This window comes from Anomaloglossus baeobatrachus, chromosome 4 (genome assembly GCF_048569485.1).
Source record: "Anomaloglossus baeobatrachus isolate aAnoBae1 chromosome 4, aAnoBae1.hap1, whole genome shotgun sequence".
NCBI lineage: Eukaryota > Metazoa > Chordata > Amphibia > Anura > Aromobatidae > Anomaloglossus > Anomaloglossus baeobatrachus.
In genome coordinates, this window is record NC_134356.1 from 231,617,658 (window position 1) to 231,640,426 (window position 22,769).

At 50.0% G+C, this 22,769-nt stretch overlaps 1 protein-coding gene across 1 annotated transcript in view; it reads right to left on the minus strand.

The window, feature by feature from the left end:
- Window positions 1-8,670: 8,670 nt before the first annotated feature.
- Window positions 8,671-22,769, minus strand: part of ALDH1L2 (aldehyde dehydrogenase 1 family member L2) — a 111,044-nt gene continuing 96,945 nt past the window's right edge. Inside the window, exon 23 of the mRNA XM_075344738.1 lies at window positions 8,671-10,645. Coding sequence (XP_075200853.1) covers window positions 10,590-10,645 — 56 coding nt within the window. The 3' untranslated portion in view covers window positions 8,671-10,589. The remainder of the gene's footprint in view (window positions 10,646-22,769) is intronic.

Below are 22,769 nucleotides of genomic sequence, written 5' to 3' on the forward strand. Positions count from 1 at the left end.
TGTGCTGCCGCAGGAGCGAGGAACAACATCGTACCTGTCGCACCATCGGCATTATGGAAATATCGGACGCTGCAGCGATGATACGATAACGACGCTTTTGCGCTCGTTCATCGTATCAAAAAGGTTTTACACGTTGCGATATCGACTGCGACGCCGGATGTGCGTCACTTTCGATTTGACCCCATCGACATCGCACGTGCACGTCCTTACAGTCCAGGAACAGACTATGCAGGATACCTTGTGAAGGAGACTTTTTGTTTGGATCACAACTGGATGACCTTCTGTCCAAAGCGGCATACAATAAACAAGGATTTCCAGCTGTAAGAACTCCATTCCCTCAAAGCCGTCCGTTTCGGAGGAAGCAATTTTCCATAAGGAGCCTCCCAGAGACCAGAACTCCTGGAAGGATAGAAGGAAGAGGCCCTCAGGATTATGTTTGGGCCATCATACTCTACCAAGCCACAAGGCCCTCAATGACTCCACCATCCCAGTGGGATGGAGGCTCTCCCTCTTCCTTGAGACTGTTTCCTCCAGCCCGTGGATTCTACAGATCATTGCAAAAGGGCTGACATTACAACTTAAGTCGCCCCCTCGGGGGTATTTTATTGTAACATCTATATGACGGAGAGAAAAGAATAGTGATCTCCATCCTAGAGCACTTAGGGTGGATCATAAGTCAGGAAAAATCTAAAACACAAACCTCAACAGTGTCGGTCTTTCTTGGGGCTGATCCTGGATTCAGTCGCACAGAAGTCTTTTCTCCTGGAGGAGCAGATACTGAAGTCACAATCCCTGGTCACCTTGGTGATTGAAAAACCAGTCATGACCCTCAGACAGGCTATGTCTCTTGTGGGGACCCTCACATCCTGCATCCCCACGGTTCCTTGGGCTCAGATAGATATGAGATCCCTTCAGATGGAGGTCCTGGTCTGACAGCAACAGTCAGGAGGCTTCTTGGATATGAGACTCCGCTTGGATCCAAAGGTGTTGCTTTCTCTGTCCTGGTGGCAGGACTTAACTCTATTGTCCGCAGGGGTGTCTGGGTGTCCCAACATCACGGATATCATCCCAACAGATGCAGGTCACTTAGAATGGGGAGCTTACCTGAGAACTCACCTGTTACAAGGACTATGGGACGATCATGTGAGGACTCAGTCCTCAAACTTCAGTGAACTAACTGCAATAAAATCAGCCAGGGATCATCCCATGACAATAGATGCAATGCCGATCCCCTGGTCACAGGGTCTTCTATATGCCTTTCCATCCCTGGTTCTTCTTCCAGCGGTGCTCAGGAAGGTTCGGGAAGAAGAGGCCCTCATAATCCTCATAGCTCACTTCTGGACAAAAAGAGCCTGGTTCTGTTGGCTCCAAAGACTGGCAATATCAGACCCTTGGATACTGCCGGACAGGACAGACCTACTAGTCCAGGGACCAATGTGCCAACCCAATGCTCCTACCCACCAATTGACAGCGTGGCATTTGAAAGGTGGCTGCTCCTAGCACAGGGATTCTCCTGAGAATTTAGTAAAACTCTCCTTAAAAGTAGGAAGCCGGTCGCCACTGGTATTTAGGGAAGGGTCTGGTGAAAAATCCAGCAAGTTTCCTGGGCACAGATCGGGGGTCCCCCTCTCTTCCCGGCCATCCTGGAAATCCTTTAGTAAGGGTTGGATTGAACTTATCCACTAGCACCTTGAAGGTACAAGTTTTGGCCCTAGGAGCCCTCTATAAACATAACCTCAGAGAATAGATGGATTAGCAGGTTCATTAAATCCTGTGCTAGAGCGACTCCTGTCCCTTCTCCTCGCATGCCTCCCTGGGATTAAATCTTGTCCTTGATGCCCTTATAGACACCCCATTGAGCCCCTTTCAGATGTTCCCTCCAAGACCCTGAAGGTGGTACTACTCAGTGCTTGACGTCCGCTAGACGGGTGGGTGACCTACAGGCGCACTCCATTGTCCATCCATATACCCAAATTTTGGTCGATAAGGTGGTATTGGGTACAGATCCCTCATAGCCTAAAGTGGTCAAGCCCTTCACAGGTCCCAGAAATTTATACTGCCTTCCATTGTGACCCTCCTTCCAATGACAAAGTGGACAGGCTCCATAGCTTGGATCTAAGACTTGCCCTTAGGCCCCTTTCACACGTCAGTGATTCTGGTACGTTTGTGCTTTTATTTTAAATGTACCAGAATCACGGACATACGCAGACCCATTATAATGAATGGGTCTGCTCACACATCAGTAATTTTTCACTGCACGTGTCTCCATGCGGCGTACCCGCGTGTCCGTGATTGCTGCACGGAGACATGTCCATTTTTTTCTGGCATCACTGATGTCCCACGGACCACGCAGTGGTGTGGTCCGTGAAACACGTGCCAGAAAAAAACGTGCTTCTAAAATAAAAGGCATTTTAACTCACCCGGCTCCAGCGACGCTCTCTGCAGCCTGTTCTCCCTGCTGCTTCTGAGCCGGCTCATTACTGTCGCGCATATTCATGATGCACGACACAGCTGACCCGGAAGCAGCTGCTGCGGGGGTCAGTGCCGGCTGGATGCTGCACCGTGGGAGCGATCAGCACCATGGAGAGCGGGAGCGGGCACAGGTGAGTTAATCTCTAAGTGCAATCACGGGCCACGGAGAACGGAGCCCGGATTGCACTTAGACAACCCATGTGTGCCGTGATTCACGGCACACGCAGGGACATGTGCGTGTTTTACACGCCAGTGAAAAACGTCAGTGTTTTTCACTGACGTGTGAAACGGGCCTTATAACCTACTTAGATAGGACCAGGGAATTGCGAGAATCTCAGGCCCTGTTTTTGTTATTTTACAGCCCCCGGACTTTCCCTAGAACAGTGATGGCGAACCTATGGCACGCGTGCCACACTGGGCACGCAGAGCCCTTTGTGCTGGCACGCGCGCTGTCGCCACACTGAGCCACTTTGTACTGTCGGTGTGGTCACGCCGACAGTACAAACTGGTGTTGGAGCGGAGGAGACATTTCTCCTGCCTCTGACATCCTCCTCCTCTCCTGAGCCGCAGGCCTGTTGCCTAGGAGACGGAGGGGCGTCAGTTGGCGGCGCCGGCGTCCTGTGGGCGCGCGGGATCTTTCTGAACTGACTGAGGGTGTGCCACGACGGGGGCAAACCCAGAGCAAGGGGGCAAACCGACCACGAGGGTAAAACCAGAGCACGGGGGTAAAACCAGAGCACGGGGGTAAAACCAGAGCACGGGGGTAAAACCAGAGCACGGAGGTAAAACCAGAGCACGGGGGTAAAACCAGAGCACGGGGGGCAAACATACAGAGCACGGGGGGCAAACATACAGAGCACGGGGGGCAAACATGGAGAGCACGGGGAAAACATGGCTGCAAAGATGGAGGGAAACATGCCAGGATGGGGTACATTTAGCAGGAAGGGGAACATGCCAGGATGGGGTACATTTACCAGGATGGGGGATACATTTACCAGGATGGGGGGAAACATGCCAGGATGGGGTACATTTAGCAGGAAGGGGAACATGCCAGGATGGGGTACATTTACCAGGATGGGGGATACATTTACCAGGATGGGGGGAAACATGAAAGGATGGGGGTACATGAACATGCCAGGATGAGGAAAATTGCCAGGATGGGGAACATTTAGCAGGAAGGGTGACATTTATCAGGATGGGGTATATTTTTCCAGGATGAGGTACGTTTACCAGGAAAGGGGACATTTACCAGGATAAGGGAACATGCCTGGATGGGGTACATTTACCAGGATGGGGTACATTTACCAGGATGAGGAATATTTACCAGGATGGGGACAAATATACCAGAATGTAGGAAATACATATCAGGATGGGGGACATGTTTACCAGGAAGTGGCCAGGAAGGGGGACATAACTACACAATGAAGGGGAGGGGAGCAACTCATACGTTTTTATGGGTTTTCAGGATGTTCAGACTTTGAAATGTAGATGTGGATTACAGGGTGACATCTGATTGCATTCCAGGCTAAAATCACTGTCTAATATGCTGCAATTTTTTTCCAGAAAGATCAATCCAACTGCTGTGTCTGGAAAGGGCAGGGGCTCAGCTTCAATGTGTGGTAAGCATGCATGAGTGTGAAGCCCCCTGCTGAAGAGAAGAGAAGACTGCAAAGGTAAGGTTACAATCAATTATTTACATAATAGGATTGGTTGGCACTTCGGAAAAAAAATGGGTTTAGGGATACAGTTTGGGCACTCGGCCTGCAAAAGGTTCGCTATGACTGCCCTAGAACGTATCTACAAGCACCTTGGCTAGGTGGGCCCGGGATGCTATGTCGCTGACCTACTCAGCTAAGGTGGTGCCAGTTCCCCTGCAGATTAGGGCCTTTCCACTGGGTCACTTTCTAGTACTTGGGCTGAGCGGGCAGAGGTGTCTATTGATCATATATGCAGGGCCGCCACTTGGTCCTCTTCCTCTACCTTTTTCTGTCACTATAGACTTTACTTGTCCTCCACGGCCGACCCTTCTTGGCAGACGGGTATTACATGCGGTGGTCCCTCCCTAAGGTGATTGGTCTCTAGAATCTCTCAGGTGGTGCTGTCATGGGCGAAAGGGAAAAATCTTAATTACTTACCGATAATGGGATTTTCAGAAGCCCATGACAGCACCCTTAGTTCCCCCCCTATTCACTGGTTATGGGCACCCTTCGGGGAGTGTTAGAGTTAATGGTGTATTCCTTTGGTGGTGGTGTGATTAACATTTTTGTTTGTGTTTTGCTGGTCCTCTCTGGCTCTGTAAACCTACTGATGTGGAGGAGAGGTACCGCCTTTTTATCAGTGGGTTTCCTGTCCTGATGTGGGCGGAACCTATCTCTCAGGTGGTGCTGTCATGGGCTTCTGAAAATCCCATTACCGGTAAGTAATTAAGATTTTTCTGTTTATGTAGATAACTTTCCCCCACTCAACAAAGGACTACGCTCACTACTGGAAAAACTGATGTCTCCTCTTCTTGCTCTATTTGGCCGCAGTTCAACAATAAAAATAAGCATTCTCCCCATACTGCTTCATTTATTTGAGAATTTACCAAAATCTGCTTTTAAAAACTTATGCGCCTTACAGGCCGCTACCTTGACAGTTAAATGGGCAAGAAGTTATAAGATTCTAAAATCATTCTTACTGGCTAGTAAAGATACAGGGGTCTGGTGACGCCTAACTTTATATGTTATTTTTGGGCATCGCATTTACGCAGAATCTCCACCTTGTCTTGTAAACTGGCCTGCATGAAATGGATGGAAATACAAACACCCAGCTCACCGTAACTCTCTGATATGGAATACATCTTATAGCCCCCTCAAGTGTCTTCAGTCCAATGATTCCAACTAGAGACATATAAAAATTTTATTTAGTATCAACATACCCTTCTCTTCCTTTTTATTCCACCCAAACTAACCTGAGAACTTGACACTCCTGTCTGAGCTGTGTGAGTGGCCTTTTACATTTTCCATATCTAATTACCGTATTTTTAGCTTTATAAGACGCACCTGATTATAAGACGCACCTAGGTTTTAGAGGAGGAAAATTAAAAAAAAAAATTGAGCCAAATAGTGTGCTAAAACATTTTAATAAAATTAAAAAAAAACATTATTTTAACAATTTAGACTCAACAGGAGGGTCTGTTATGGGGGGATCTGTGGATGATGCACTGCTGTGGGGGACCTGTGGATAACGCACTGCTATGGGGGACCTGTGGATGACACTGCTATGGGGGACCTGTGGATGACACTGCTATGGGGGACCTGTGGATGACACTGCTATGGGGGACCTGTGGATGGCGCACTGTTATGGGGGACCTGAGGATGATGCACTATTATGGGGGACCTGTGGATGACACTGCTGTGGGGGATCTGTGGATAACGCACTGCTATGGGGGACTTGTGGATGACGCACTGCTATGGGGGACCTGTGGATGACGCACTATTATGGGGGAAATGTGGATGACGCATTGCTATGGGGGACCTGTGGATGACGCACTATTATGGGGACCTGTGGATGATGCACTGTTATGTGGGATCCGTGGATGACACGGCTATGGGGGACCTGCATGATGCACTTTTATGGGGATCTGGGACTACCACCCCCCTCATCCTTAGGAATACACCCATGTACTGTATACCATACATGGCTGTATTCTGAAAGATGAGGGGGGTGGTAGTCACATTTACACTTTGGCCACTACATTAGTCCCTCCCTGGAGTGTTTACACTAAAGGACTACAGCCCCCATCATCCTTCAGAATACACCAATTGATACAGTATATTCTGAAGGCTGATGATGGGGGTTGTGTTCCCCATTGTTCCCCCATGTTCCTGACATTTGTCAGGCTCAGATCACTGATTGGTGGAGGCAGCTCTGCAGAAGTTGTCTCCACCAATCAGCATCCAGCCCTAGCGAGGAGAGGGAGAATCGTTCTTCTCTCTCTCCTCTTTCTTATGATAGTCTCCGTCTGCTGCGGAGATCTAAAATGGAGCCCGCGCATGTGCAGATCGCGGTCTTCGAGAGCCGCGATCTCTATCTGCGCCTGCGTAGCCTCTGACGCGATGGACTTCAGGAAAATGACTACGGAAGGCAGCGCATGCGCAGATGGAGATCTCGCTTCTCTGAGATCTCCATCTGCACCTGCGTCACCTCCGCAGCCATTTCCCGGAAGTCGCGTTGGAGGCAGCGCAGGCGCAGATAAAGATTTCGGCTATGGTGACCGCCACCGCAGTCGATTGCCGGGGGATACATGGCGGCCGCCTCCGCAGCCGATTGCCGGGGAACCATGGCGGCCGCACCAGGCTCCTGTGACTCACTCCACCGCCGGATTACTGCCCGGTAAGTTACATTCACTTTTGTAAGACGCACCCCTTTTTTCCCCACAATTTTGGGGGAAAAAAAGTGTGTCTTATAAGGCGAAAAATACGGTAATTAAAAGACTAGTTTTTTGCCAAGTTGAAAATTACCGTATCACTTCATTTGCTCTCAGTATATTCAGATTATACATTTTGTCTTTTCCCTTCTTCATGGCTTACAGGTTTCCATCCCAACATCCTTCAAAAGACTATATAGAAATGGTCCATCAACGCAAAGTCTACTATAGGTATCAATAATATTGCACAAAACCCAGACAGAAACTCCTTGCCTAAACACTCTTCTGTGCTCAAATGGAAAAAATACTGGGGTAGTATTTGATCTGATGCTGAATGGAGAACTGTTTGGAGTACAGCTGCCATGTCGGGGTCTTGCATCACATAAAAGGAGAACCAATATAAAATTCTCAATTTCTGTTATCACACACCTGAGCTCTTCCATAAACGTTATTCCTCTATCTCTCCTCTGTAATCGCATAATGCTTCTGTAAGGGGTTCCAATTTTCATATTTTTTGAGGATTGCCCCTTGATTAAACCAATTTGGACAAAGGTCCATTCCCTACGTTGGGCGCGTCAGTTTAACCTGTTAAATATGTTTCCCCAAGCATATCTAAGAAGACCACCTGGTTACTCCTGAACATGCCTGACGTCAGCTCATTAATAGCTTATCACTCCCCTACATCTCTGTTTTATCTGTACGCTCAGATTAAAGATATCGTAGTCCCATATTCAAATTTTCTGATAACAATATTTAGAAGTTCAATCTTATTTAGACTCCCTGGGATATTTTTTGGGCTTTCTTAATCATTTAATGATTACATTTTTCCCTATAGCAGATCAACTATTCATTCTTACCATATACCCTTCTCCTTTCGACTCCCCTTCCATTGTCTAAAAGCGCACCAATCACCAGGATTTTCGTGTATAACCTAAAGCCAGTGCTATACTGTTACTATCAGGCTGTTTCTCTACATACCTTTAGTGGTCAGCTAGGTTATATAGGTTTTGAAATCCAAGAAATTAAAGTTTATACAATCGGTAGCTGTTTGAGTGACAGCAGCTGAGGAGCAGATATCTGGGGGGAATTCATAGTTCTCCCCTCCTCCTGTTAGAATTAGCATAAGTATTATACTCATACAATCGATGTAACTTTTCTCTTCCAGGACCTGTGGTGAGGTCATACCCATGAAACCAGAAGGGGCGGGGCCTCAGCCAATAGGAAAATGTTGCTTCCTGATATCAGCTTTGTTGGCTGAGGCCCCACCCCTTCTGGTCACATGGGTATGACCTCACAGCAGGTCCTGGAAGAAAAAAGTTACATTGATAGTATAATACTTATGCTAATTCTAACAGGGGGAGGGGATAACTATGAATACCCCCAGATATTATCTGATCCTCAGCTGCTGTCACTCAAGCAGCTGCCGATTTTATAAATTTCACTTTCTTGGATTTCAAAACCTGTATATCCCAGCTGATAACTAAAGGTATGTAGAGAATCAGCCTGATAGTGCCAGTATAGCACTGGCTTTAGGTTATATATGAAAATCCTGATGAATGGTTCCCTTTAACTCGATAAGTTTGGGGTTTTTTCCTCTCTCTTCTTCACTTTGTGTTTTGAACAAGCTATTTACAGACCTAATTATTTCTTAAGAAATATTTAGCATTCTTGTCATTAATACTGTAATATTAAATCCTTCTGTGTTTGTTTCTTGTTAACAATGAAAAACTTTCAAGAAACATACAAGTATTAAAAACGGAGTGGAAATAAACACGCTTCACTCAAATCAATTCCTAAAATACTTAAGATGCATTAGAGCACTTATTTATTCTTCCTTCAGAGCTCATACACTGTAGTGCTAGTTTCAGTTGACGCATGAGGATTAAAGCTGTGTGGCATTCATGACGTGTGCTTCTTCTTGCTGAAGCATGGAGTGAATATTGACATGATCTGCGCTCTTCTCCCTGCAGAAGATCTACTTCTAATTGCACAAGGATTATGTGTAAGAAAGCAGACACTAACAGGTAGGCAGTGCTTGATGTCAGAGAAGCATTGTGGGGATCACCCCACCACACACCAGTAGAGAAAGTTGACAAAAAACAAGTTCATATTGAACATGGCTGTCCTTAGCCAACTCTTCAGCCAATGGATATAAAAGGTAGGAAAGCTCAAATAAAAAGTACATGTCAAGTGGTGACAATTGTTAAGTAAGTGTCAGTTGAGTGTAAAGCACCACTCCAGTGTTTGTTTTTTTAACACTGGAGTAATTGTAAACCCCCTGTCACCTTTTGGCGGTTTCACCTTTTACCGATGCTTCGCCAGTCCAGTGGCGCCATGTGGCGAGAATAACTTTTGACTGGCCGGAAGGCAGAAGTTATGTCTCAAGCGCTCAATGAGACCAGAAGACTCGCCGGAGACCGATCGGAGCAGCAGTTAAAAAAAAAGTAAAATTACCGAAAGAGGAGTATAACACCCGGGTCAGGGGACTTGGGTTTAAAGCACCTCTCCCGCGGCGCAATAAAAAATAAAACGTTGGAGGGGGGTGCTTTGATAACTTGCCTCTGTATTAACATTGTGGTAGCAGCATATGGTCCCAGTCATTTGCTACATGTGGCACTAGGAGTCTTATATCGCTTTATCTATAGACAAATGGTCAGTCTGTTATTGTCAATGACTGTTCAGGCAGCCATCTAGAAAATTAATCGTGAAGTAAACGCAAGACGAAATAGTGCAGAACTTTTTTTTTTTTTACCAGCATTGGCACTTCGTTCTAGCAATCTTCAGGGGCAGGGCAGTTGGACTCTTGCCAATCACACATGAATGGCATAGTCTAGGACTGTGCTATGCTCTTGTCCCTCCAGCTGTAACAAATAATTAATAAATGCTTGGGAACTTACCTTGAGAAACCTCTTTTCATTGTTCTATATCTGATCAATGTTCACAGATTTTTTGTTTCCGCATACAGAAATTCTTTGCTGTCCCTTCCTCCACTTTCTCCCTTCTTTGTTGTCCCTTCCTCCACAAATTTAAAGTCAGTATGGTTTCCATTTTGGTGGCTAAAGTATCGATAGAAAATTTCTAAGGGTTGTGTACCTAATAGACAACCCTCTACAGATGTCTTATGTTCATATTGGGGAGTCATCCAATGAATTATCCCCCTAATAGCCATATAAAACTGTTCATCTCACACTGGTATGTGTAAAAATCTTGGCAGGTAATTCTGCAAATTGTAGGAACATGCTCCTACATTGAAATAAGCCACGTAAATCTAGCAATTTACATGTAAACTCCCTTATAACGTGGAATCTACTGATTAGGCTTAAAGTGTTATTCCCTACTTATTATATTTTTGTTATAACCTGAGGGACACATTGCAGCACATAGACCAAAACATGTTTGTCCGGTATAGTACAATCGAGATGTCTGTAAAAAGAAACTACTATTGAATTTGCAGTGATTCACTCCACGCTATGACTGAAGGATTGCATATATCGTGTTCACATGAAAAGTCTTGGACCTGTATGAAAATGACGGTATAGTATGAAAATGACGGTATAGTATGAAAATGACGGTATAGTATGAAAATGACGGTATAGGCACATGGTTTCCATTGTTCTCCCATTTCACATATACAGTTCTTGATATAGGGAAGATGAATTGCACAAAAAAATAAGTCCAGGATGATTTTACTGTAGTTGTATAAAATCTGTTAATACTCCACGGTGACTGCCTTCGTTCTGAGGTATTCATGAAGAGCTTCCTCCCCTGCAGTAAAGAAATACAAGTTTTGATCAGCCATTGTGATTTTTCCAAGTTGCTGAAAATCTTTTTAGGGCTAGCACTCATGGCGAGTAAAACAGAGTAAATAATCACATTCCACTCTGACCAATGTTACTCTATGGAGCTGTTCCCATGCGCAAATTTTTGCTCAGCCCTAATCAGAAAGAGAAAACAATCGCAGCATGCTGCGGGTGAAAACTGATTCGTTTTCACTCGCATCCATACAAGCCTATGGGTGCGAGAGAAGCATTGCATTGCACTCGCATTACACCAGAGTGCAGTGCGATATACGCATCAGCTAACAGTGGAGGAGATGGGGAGATTAACCCCTTCAGCCCCCAGCCTGTTTTCACCTTAAAGACCCGGCCATTTTTTGCAATTTTGACCAGTGTCACTTTGACAGGTTATAACTCTGGAACACTTCAACGGATCCTGGCGATTCTGACATTGTTTTTTCGTGACATATTGTACTTCATGTCAGTGGTAAATTTAGGCCGATATGTTTTGCGTTTATTTGTGAAAATTTCGGAAATTTAGCGAAAATTTTGAAAATTTTGCAATTTTCAAAATTTGAAATTTTATGCCCATAAATCTGAGAAATATGTCACACAAAAAAGTTACTAAATAACATTTCCCACATGTCTACTTTACACCAGCGCAATTTTTGAAAAAAAAAAAAATTCCGTTAGGAAGTTAGAAGGGTTCAAAGTTCATCACCAATTTCTCATTTTTCCAACAAAATTTACAAAAAAAAATTGTTTAGGTACCACATCACATTTGGAGTGATTTGAGAAACCTAGGCGACAGAAAATACCCAAAAGTGACCCAATTCTAAAATCTGCACCCCTCACTCTGCTCAAAACCACATCCAAGAAGTTTATTAACCCTTTAGGAGCTTCACAGCAACCAAAGCAATGTAGACGAAAAAATGAAAATTTTACTTTTTTAACACAAAAATGTTACTTTAGCCATAAAAATTAGTATTTTCACAAGGGTATCAGGAAAAATGCATCATAAAATGTATCGTGCATTTTCTCCTGAGTACGCAGATACCCCATATGTGGTGGTAATCAAATGTTTGGGCGCACGGCAGGACTCGGAAGGCAAGGAGCGCAATTTGAATTTTTGAGTGCAAAATTAGCTGCACTCATTAGCGGACGCCATGTCGGGTTTGAAGACCCCCTGAGGTGCCTAAACAATGGAGCTCCCCCACAAATGACCCCATTTTGGAAACTAGAGCCCTCAAATATTTTTTCTAGATGTTTGATGTGCACTTTGAACCCCTGGGGGCTTCACAGAAGTTTATAACGTTGAGCCGTGAAAAGAAAAAAAAATTTTTTTACCACAAAACTGTTGCTTCAACCAGGTAGCTTTTTTTATCACAAGGATATCAGGAAAAAATGCACCATAAAATTTATGGTGCATTTTCTCCTGAGTACGCAGATACCCCATATGTGGTGGAAATCAAATGTTTGGGCGCACGGCAGGACTCGGAAGGCAAGGAGCGCCATTTCACAGCAAAATTGGTTGGAATTATTAGCGGACGCCATGTTTCATTTGGAGACCCCCCTGAAGTGCCTAAACAATGGAGCTCCCCCACAATTGACCCCATTTTGGAAACTAGACCCCTCATGGAATTTATCTAGCTGTTTAGTGAGCACTTTGAACCCCTGGAGGCTTCACAAGCGTTTGTAATGTTCAGCCGTGAAAATATTTTATTCTTTTTTTTACCACAAAATTGTTTTTTCAAACAGGTAGCTTTTTTTTCCACAAGGGTATCAGAAAAAAATGCACCATAAAATGTATTGTGCAATTTCTCCTGAGTACGACGATACCTCATATGTGGTGGAAATCAATTGTTTGGGCGTACGGCGGGGCTCAGAAGAGAAGGAGCGCCATTTCACAGTAAAATTGATTGGAATTATTAGCAGACGCCATGTTTCATTTGGAGACCCCCCTGAGGTGCCTAAACAATGGAGCTCCCCCACATGTGATCCCATTTTGGAAACTAGCCCCCCCCCCATACAAAAAAAATTAGTTTGGCGAAATAAAAAATACAGACATCAGTAAAAAAAAAAAAAAAAAAGAGCGCCTGCCACTAAGACCAGTGCCAAACGTGAGAGCAATGCACGAGTCTCGTATCGCATCATCCACTGCAGTCTGGAAGCGAGCAACTGCGCTAGATAATGCGATGCGAGAGGGCGGGGCGGCAGATGAGAAAGAGCGCAGCGGATGGAAGATGGGAAAGGGCGCAGCGGGTGGAAGATGGGAAAGGGCGCAGCGGATGGAAGATGGGAAAGGGCGCAGCGGGTGGAGGAGCGGCAGAGGATGGGAAAGGGCGCAGCGGATGGATGATGGGAAATGGCGCAGCGGATGGAGGAGCGGCAGAGGATGGGGGGGTGAGATGGGGATACCTACCTTACAGGATGGATCTAGGCAGCAGAATCACAGCAGACAGAAGAGGCAGCAGATGAAGGAGGGTGAAAAGGATGGGAGAGAGCAGGCAGCAGATCAGGGAGGGGGGCAGAGTCTGATGGGAGGGGGGAGGCAGCACATGGGGGGGGAGGCAGCACATGGAGGGAGGGGGGAGGCAGCACATGGGGGGGGAGGCAGCACATGGGGGGGGGAGGCAGCACATGGGGGGGAGGCAGCACATGGGGGATAGGCAGCACATGGGGGGGGAGGCAGCACATGGGGGGGGAGGCAGCACATGGGGGGGGAGGCAGCACATGGGGGGGAGGCAGCACATGGGGGGGAGGCAGCACATGGGGGGGAGGCAGCACATGGGGGGGAGGCAGCACATGGGGGGGAGGCAGCACATGGGGGGAGGCAGCACATGGAGGGGGGAAGGCAGCACATGGAGGGGGGGAGGGGGGAGGCAGCACATGGAGGGGGGGGGGAGGGGAGGGGGGAGGCAGCACATGGAGGGGGGGGGGAGGGGAGGGGGGAGGCAGCACATGGAGGGGGGGAGGGGAGGCAGCACATGGAGGGGGGAAGGGGAGGCAGCACATGGAGGGGGGGAGGGGAGGCAGCACATGGAGGGGGGAGGCAGCACATGGAGGGGGGGAGGGGAGGCAGCACATGGAGGGGGGGAGGGGAGGCAGCACATGGAGGGGGGGAGCCGATTAGGTGCAGTGGCAGCCGATGGAGGCGGCGGCCGATCGGGTGCAGCGGCGGCTGAAAAAGGTGGGTGCGACTGAAAGGGGACGGTGGCGACCAGGGACAGCGGCGTGGCGGGCAGCAGAGGTGGATCGGCGGGCAGGGACAGCGGCGGGAACAGCGGCGTGGCGGGCAGGGACAGCGGCGTGTAAAGCGGCGTGGCGACCAGCGGTGGATCGGCGGGGAGCGGCGGTGGATCTCGGCGGGGAGCGGCGGTGGATCTCGGCGGGGAGCGGCGGTGGATCTCGGCGGGGAGCGGCGGTGGATCTCGGCGGGGAGCGGCGGTGGATCTCGGCGGGGAGCGGCGGTGGATCTCGGCGGGGAGCGGCGGTGGATCTCGGCGGTGGATCTCGGCGGGGAGCGGCGGTGGATCTCGGCGGTGGATCTCGGCGGGGAGCGGCGGTGGATCTCGGCGGGGAGCGGCGGTGGATCTCGGCGGGGAGCGGCGGTGGATCTCGGCGGGGAGCGGCGGTGGATCTCGGCGGGGAGCGGCGGGGGATCTCGGCGGGGAGCGGCGGGGGATCTCGGCGGGGGATCTCGGCGGGGAGCGGCGGTGGATCTCGGCGGGGAGCGGCGGTGGATCTCGGCGGGGAGCGGCGGGGGATCTCGGCGGGGAGCGGCGGGGGATCTCGGCGGGGAATCTCGGCGGGGAGCGGCGGGGGATGGGGGTGCTATAACTTACCGATGGGCACCTGCAGCGACCGCTCTCATCAGCTTTCACGGACGGAGTGAAGCTGAGGGTAGCGGTGACGGCACAAGATCCACAGTGATTGGGAGAGATCGGTCACAAGGCCGGTCTCTCCAATCAGAGCTGGGGGCGGGTGAAACAAAGTTCACCCAGCTCCAGCCAGTCATCAGTGCTACAGCAGCACTGATTATGGCTGGATTGCAATGTGTTAGCCATTTTCAATGGCTGACACATTACAGTGACTGTAATTGGCTGAGCGGCGTTCGTCAGCCAATCACAGCCTCTGTAGGTTCGGGGAGGAGGCACCACCCCTCCTGAGGTCAGGCAGAGGTCCCCTCCTTCCCGAATCCACCGTTTAGGTAAACAAATTTCACTCCCAGGGGCTCCGGGACCGCGATTTCGCCAGGACGTACTGAGTACGTCATGGGTCGTTTAGCACCATGTGACCATGACGTACTCAGTACGTCCAAGGTCGTTAAGGGGTTAATCCCTCCCTCTCCTACACAGCGCGGGCCCCCTCCTCCGGGGCTGTGCTGCGATCACATCACAGAGGCATGACACTCGGCTTACAGTCCAGCAGAGCGGGAGCTGAGTGTCATGCGATTCAATCGCAGTAGTGCCCATGTGGCCCCAGCCTTAAGGTCCAGTCACACTAAGCAACTTACCAGCGATCCCAACAACGATAGGGATCGCTGGTAAGTTGCTAGGAGGTTGCTGGTGAGCTGTCACACTGCGACGCTCCAGCGATCCCACCAGCAACCTGACCTGGCAGGGATCGCTGGAGCGTGGCTACACGAGTTGCTGGTGAGCTCACCAGCAACCAGTGACCAGCCCCCAGTCTCCTAGTTACAGCACACATCAGGTTAATTAACCCGATGTGTGCTGCAGCTAAATGTGCACAGAGCAGGGAGCAGCGCACACTGAGCGCTGGCTCCTTGCTCTCCTAGTTACAGCACACATCGGGTTAATTGCCTGATGTGTGCTGCAGCTAAATGTGCACAGAGCAGGAGCCGGCAGCACAGGCAGTGAGAGCGGAGGAGGCTGGTATCAAAGGTAAATATCGGGTAACCAAGGACAGGGCTTCTTGGTTACCCGATGTTTACATTAGTTACCAGCCTCAGCAGAAGCTGGCTCCCTGCTCACTGCACATTAGTTGTTGCTGTCTCGCTGTCACACACAGCGATCTGTGCTTCACAGCAGGACAGCAACAACTAAAAAATGGCCCAGGACATTCAGCAACAACCAACGACCTCACAGCAGGGGCCAGGTTGTTGCTGGATGTCACACACAGCAACATCGCTAGCAACGTCACAAAAGTTGTTCGTTACCAGCGATGTTGCTAGCGATGTTGCTTAGTGTGACGGGGCCTTTAAAGGGAAATTATCACCTCAATCAGAGAATATGCCATAAGTGTATAGCAAACAAAGGTCCCATTTTTGGGGAAAGGGATCCTGACCAGCACTGTTGTAAATGGAAGGATGGTCAGAATTCACATTCATTGTATGATAATTTCAACCACCTGTCCATTGACCACAAAGCCACACATTCAAATGATACAGTGGATCCCGATCACATTGGTAGGACCTGCATCAACTACACAATTATGATAGCTTGTAAACATATCATAAGCGTACAAGATGTTAACACTTTTAAAGGTAATCTGTCACTATATTTCACAGTACAAACTGTATACATTAAGTAGATCTCATAGACCTAATGAGGCGTTTGTACCTGCTGTGACAATCCATGTCAGATTGGCCATAACATTTTTTCTCTGCTTAACATGAAAATACAACTCCAATTCTCAAAAAGTAGGGACTATATGTAAAAAGTGAAGGGAATAAGAATACAATGATTTGGGAATCTCTTATATCCACATTTTATTTACAACAGTGTAGGAGGAAGTCGCAACCCCCCACACCTCTACTGTTTTGTACCAAGTATAATGTATGTGTCATTGAATATTATAAATGTGTGTGAGAAGATGTACTGCTGCTAGTTTAGTGCTGGTCCCCGATGTAGCAGAGCCGAGACTGTGTAGCGGCCAGTGTCACCTAGCTTTCAGGCAAGAACAGCAGTTGATTAGATGTCATATACAATAGGGTAGAGTCAATGAGGAGAGGAGTGACATGGCCAGTGGGTTGATTAAATAGACAGACCTTGTGAGGGGCAATTCTATAGAAGGTTCGAGGAGTAAATGCATGGCATGGAGAAAGGGCTGGTCAGGAAACCATGAGGCAACCTCATAAATTCCAGAGCCTGCAGCTCACCGCAGTAGGCTTAGAGAAATAGATACTAGACAGCCGTCGGGGCCCAGAAGAGGACAGCGGTGAGAAGAACAGTGGGGGAACAAAGGCCCGGAAGCGGCAGCTTGAGGACGAGATCCAATAAAGCAGAACCGTGTGGAGTCAGGCCATGTCTGTCATAATGGTGAAAAGAATAAACTGTTCAAGCTTGGTTTGCCAATAAAACTCTGATGTCACGTATTTTACTACTTTGTCTACGAGGGGAACCGAAAGTGGGGTGATGGACACCAGCCTGAAGAAACCAGTAAGTGTTGCACACCCCGCCCGAAGTCATACACACACTGATTCTCTCTAGTGAAGGATTGTGGAGCCCCTATGGCCCCCTGCATCCATACCTACCTTCAACAGGACAAAGAACATAGATCAAAAGTTGAAAGTTATTTTTTTTCAAATGAAATGGAAAAATGTCTAACTAATTTACAAATTGCTGGCAGCAACATATCAGAAAAAATTGTAAGACAGGTCCATGTTTACCATTATGTGGAACCCCTAGTCTGTATACATCTGGATTGAAGAGACCAATTGCTGGAGTTCTGGAACAGGACTCTTGTCTCAGTCTTGTCTTATGTAGGATTCTAGCTGCTCAATAGCCCTTGATCTTTATTCCTATATTTTAAGGTTCATAATGCCCCCAAATGTTTTTTATTAGTGAAAGGCCTGGTTTAGAGGTGGCCAGGTCATCACCAACACTTCTTCTCTGAATATATGCTGTTGTGATGGATGCAGTCTGTGGTTTAGCATTATATTGCTGAAATATGCAAGGTCTTCCCTGAAATACTGTAGATGTTGTCTAGATGGAAGCATATGTTGTTCTAAAACCTCTATATAATGCTCAGCCTTTATGCCTTTCAAGATGTGTAAGCTGCCCATCACAGGAATCAATGCAACTAGATAACAGTTCACAGATAACAAATAATATTCATTTTTAATTCTATAGCGCCAGCATATTCTGAAGCACTTTACAATTCAGAGGGTATTTGTCGCGGGCGGAGGAGGGGACGTTGCGCTCTCCCACTGCTCAGGTCCGGCCGCGGCTGCGGCTGCTCGGTGGTGGCTCGAGCGGTGGGCCGGATCCCGGGGACTCGAGCGGCGCTCCTCGCCCGTGAGTGAAAAGGGTGGGGATTGATTGTGGGGATTTGAGATTGTCCGTGACGCCACCCACGGTTGTGGTGAGGTTGGTGACACCACCGCTGCTCTGGACGGGGATCCCGGGAGCGGTGACAGGGAGCAGCTTTGATGTTAGTTCTCCCCTCCGTGGGTAAGAGGGTTGGTTGTCCCGGGGCCCGGTGATGGAGTAGGGATGGATGACAGGCGGGATTACGGGGCCTGGTGAGGTGCAGGGTCGCGGGGGCAGCGCTGTGCCGCACGGCACGGTGGTACTCACTCAGCCAATGATGAGGACACAGTTCTCGGTAAAACACACGGCTGGATGGACGGGTCCCACAGACGGCTGCGGTGTTGTTTCTCCCGGCAGATTGATGGTGACTGCCTTTCCCTGCACCTATGTAGTGTAACGGTTCCAATGGGTTCCCACCGGTAACTCGCTCCCCAGCTTGGATGGGAGCTGGAGGAGCCCCTTTTGCCCGCAGGCTCTGGCCCTGGGAACTTTAGCCTTGGCGGTGAATGTGTTTCCCTCTCTCGGTTGGACTGTTGCCTTCTGTCGGGACTTGGCTGCTGGGAAACCCAGGGGGTTCCCTTCGCTAACGAATTTGGCAAATTCACGGCGACTCCTAGCCTTGCCGGGGTCCGTAAGCCCCTGCCGGATGGTGCTGGCTTCTCTTTGCGTACCGGTCCGGTACCGCCAGGCCACCGCTCATCCACGGTCCTTACGGTTAGCGCCAATCGGCCACTCCTGCAGACGGTCACCACCGTCTGCCAACCTTGCTGATCCGTCCGGGCCACACACCCGGACAACTTCAGGCTGCTTAACTGCCACTTTACTCCTCTCTCAACTCTACTCCAAACTGAACTGAACTGCCTGGTTTTCCCACCTCCAGGACGGTGTACTCCTCGGTGGGCGGGGCCAACCACCTGGCTCACCCCCTGGTGTGAGCATCAGCCCCTGGAGGAAGGCAACAAGGGTTTGTGTCTGACTTCGGTGTGCCTGACCGGGAGTGTGGGGTGTGTTGGTGTTGTTCTCTGTGGCCCCTGGCTTGTCCAGGGCGCCACATTCCCCCTTAGTAAAATGCAGACCGTCCGCGGGCTGCCTGTCCATCACCGGTTTTATTTTCACCAACTGAAAAGATAAACGGTAAAACAGGGATTACAAGTATAATAACATCTTCCCACATCGGGAGGTACTCTTAAAACGTTGCAAAACGGTTACGGCTTCCGCTCTCTCCCACCCAAGTAACCTGGCCCTGATGCTGCCCCTAAGCAAACAGGCAGCACCCCTTGACCCCAGTCCAGCACAAGTTACCCGAGCGGGTTCTGTCCTTTTCAGGGGACCCACGTCCATGGGGAACCCCTGAAGCCCCCAGAGGATCGCCACCGGTTGCGGTAGTGGCGGGCCTGGGCCATCACTTCCCTCCAGGCCCATCCTCCAAACCAGCCTCTCCGGAGGCGGTAACGGTGAAAGCCACAAACATAATTATTTACAGACCACAAGTTCGTGGTTGCCCTGCCAGTTCTCGGGCTTGTCCATAGCAGTTTCTACGCATATTTCCAGAGGTCCCTACGGTGACAACAGTGCTTCGTAGCCAACGGGCTACCACAAACAAAACTGTAGGGTCCCAACGGAGGCTTGCCGTAGGGTCCCAACGGGGACTGTTAGCTGGGTCCCAGGGGCCATCCACAACATCTGGCTCCGATACAGCTTCCTCCTGCAGCTTTCCCACAGTCCACCATCGAACAGCACGAGCCCCCAACGCCACCCTCACACAGGGGTGACACTGTGCCACAGGACTCCATTTTCAGCTGCCGATGATGCGGGTACGACTGCTCCTCCAACTGGACTCCTTAGCCTTGAGGGCCGTCTGGAACGTCAGTAGAGTCCCAATGGGGACCGACAGCAAGGTAACCGGGAACCGCTACCATGCTCTAACTTTTCTTTCTTAATCAGCAATCCCGCGGCGCGACTGCCTTTGCTGCCGCTCCCGGTGCGGAGCACTTTCTGCTTGCTCCGGTTCAGGCGGTGTGGGGGACGGGCCCAGCCGGAGTCCCCCTGTGCCGGCTACGACCGGTACCTTCGGTAATGAGGGACCCCGCTGTGACATGGCCTGCTCTGCCTCTTGGCAGCTGCATCCCCGCCGTGCCTCTGGTGCATCTTTGCTGACGGGCGCAGCCTTCGGCTTCTTCCATGGAAGCGGATCAGGGCGGTCACGAGCTTCTGCTGCAGGTTGGTCCGCCGGGGCGGATGGGCAGGGTACCGCTACCGGTGGTGGTGGTAGCGGGTCTAGTGGCGGGGCAGCAGCAGCCAACACGGGTAGCGGGGGAGGTAGCAGGGCGAGCGAGTATGGACCGGGTCCCTCGGCCGCGATGACCGACCCACTAGGGGTACAGGGGCGTGGGTCACTTACCCTCCCTTCCAAGACTCCCTCCACCTCGCGTCTCCGTATGGCCGCCACCACTTCCGCCATGTCGGCCTCCCACTCCTCCAGGAGGAGCTGCATGCGGACCTGCAGACGGCTGCTTAGCTGGACGGTCCGGATCTCCACCCACGCTGCGGTGCCAGGCGCGGGGACCACAGTGTTGTCGGTCGGACTCAGCATCCTTAGCAGTGGCCTCTTCCAGGAACCAGTAAATGGCCGCAGGGTCCTGGCGTCCCTGCTTCCATAGCTGCGGGCTACATGCGGCCAGACGCCATCAGTCCCCCTTAGTTTCTTTTCGGCTCCTCTACAGGGGCGGGGTTTTGGCCTTCGCGCCTCCACTACTCGAGGAGACGCTCGAGCGGGAATTTTTCGTGCCCAAGATGGCGGATTTTCCAAATTTTCGGCCGGACACCTCCGGCGGTCACACAAGGCGCACTTCCACCAGTTGGTAGAACGGTAGGATCCTGTTCGTGACGGCAAGTTGTCGCGGGCGGAGGAGGGGACGCTGCGCTCTCCCACTGCTCGGGTCCGGCCGCGGCTGCTGCGGCTGCTCGGTGGTGGCTCGAGCGGTGGGCCGGATCCCGGGGACTCGAGCGACGCTCCTCACCCGTGAGTGAAAAGGGTGGGGATTGATTGTGGGGATTTGAGATTGTCCGTGACGCCACCCACGGTTGTGGTGAGGTTGGTGACACCACCGCTGCTCTGGACGGGGATCCCGGGAGCGGTGACAGGGAGCAGCTTTGATGTTAGTTCTCCCCTCCTTGGGTAGGGGGGTTGGTTGTCCCGGGGCCCGGTGATGGAGTAGGGATGGATGACAGGCAGGATTACGGGGCCTGGTGAGGTGCAGGGTCGCGGGGGCAGCGCTGTGCCGCACGGCACGGTGGTACTCACTCAGCCAATGATGAGGACACAGTTCTCGGTAAAACACACGGCTGGATGGACGGGTCCCACAGACGGCTGCGGTGTTGTTTCTCCCGGCAGGTTGATGGTGACTGCCTTTCCCTGCACCTATGTAGTGTAATGGTTCCAATGGGTTCCCACCGGTAACCCGCTCCCCAGCTTGGATGGGAGCTGGAGGAGCCCCTTTTGCCCGCAGGCTCTGGTCCTGGGAACTTTAGCCTTGGCGGTGACTGTGTTTCCCTCTCTCGGTTGGACTGTTGCCTTCTGTCGGGACTTGGCTGCTGGGAAACCCAGGAGGTTCCCCTTCGCTAACGAATTTGGCAAATTCACGGCGACTCCTAGCCTTGCCGGGGTCCGTAAGCCCCTGCCGGATGGTGCTGGCTTCTCTTTGCGTACCGGTCCGGTACCGCCAGGCCACCGCTCATCCAAGGTCCTTACGGTTAGCGCCAATCGGCCACTCCTGCAGACGGTCACCACCGTCTGCCAACCTTGCTGATCCGTCCGGGCCACACACCCGGACCAACTTCAGGCTGCTTAACTGCCACTTTACTCCTCTCTCAACTCTACTCCAAACTGAACTGAACTGCCTGGTTTTCCCACCTCCAGGACTGTGTACTCCTCGGTGGGCGGGGCCAACCGCCTGGCCCACCCCCTGGTGTGAACATCAGCCCCTGGAGGAAGGCAACAAGGGTTTGTGTCTGACTTCGGTGTGCCTGACTGGGAGTGTGGGGTGTGTTGGTGTTGTTCTCTGTGGCCCCTGGCTTGTCCAGGGCGCCACATATTTATACAGGCAAGATAAGACATTACAGAGCAACACATAGTCCAACGCATACCAAGAGGAGTGAGGGCCCTGCTAGCAAACTTACCGTACAATCTATGAAAAAATAGGGGAGACACAAAAGGTAAAAAGCAAGTTCTTGTTGTGTAAGTTCCACCCACCAGTGTAATAAATAGGGACATTGAAATAATGCTGCATGAATCAGTCACAAGCTAGTATCAGTACAAGTACAGGTACAAAGTGCTTCCGAGTACGTGGAAGAGAGGTCAGGGATAACTAGTTAGATTAGTGAGGTGATACACCGGTCTAAAGAAACATGTTTTTAGGACAGGTTTAAAACTCTGGATACTGGTAATATCTGGGGTGGCTCATTCCAGAAAACTAGTGCAGCAAGAGAGAAGTCTTAATTTCATAGTTTAGATTATAGAGTTCTTAGGTCTATGTTAGTCTTAGGTCATTAGCAGAATTAAGAGGACAAGTAGGGTAGTAGATGAAGGAAGAGATGTAATGCGGTGCAGACTTATTGAGAATTTTATCTGTAAGAGTGATAAATTTAAATTAAGAATGTCAATATTTGCAGATTGTACTAAACTTTGCAAGGTAATCAATATAAAGAGGATAAGGTAAAATTACTGAAGGATTTATGTAAGCTGAAGGCTTAGTCTGGTCTGAGAAATGGCAATTGAAGATTAATATAGATAAAAGTAAATGTTATGAACTTGGGCAGAGGAAATAAAATATATAATTA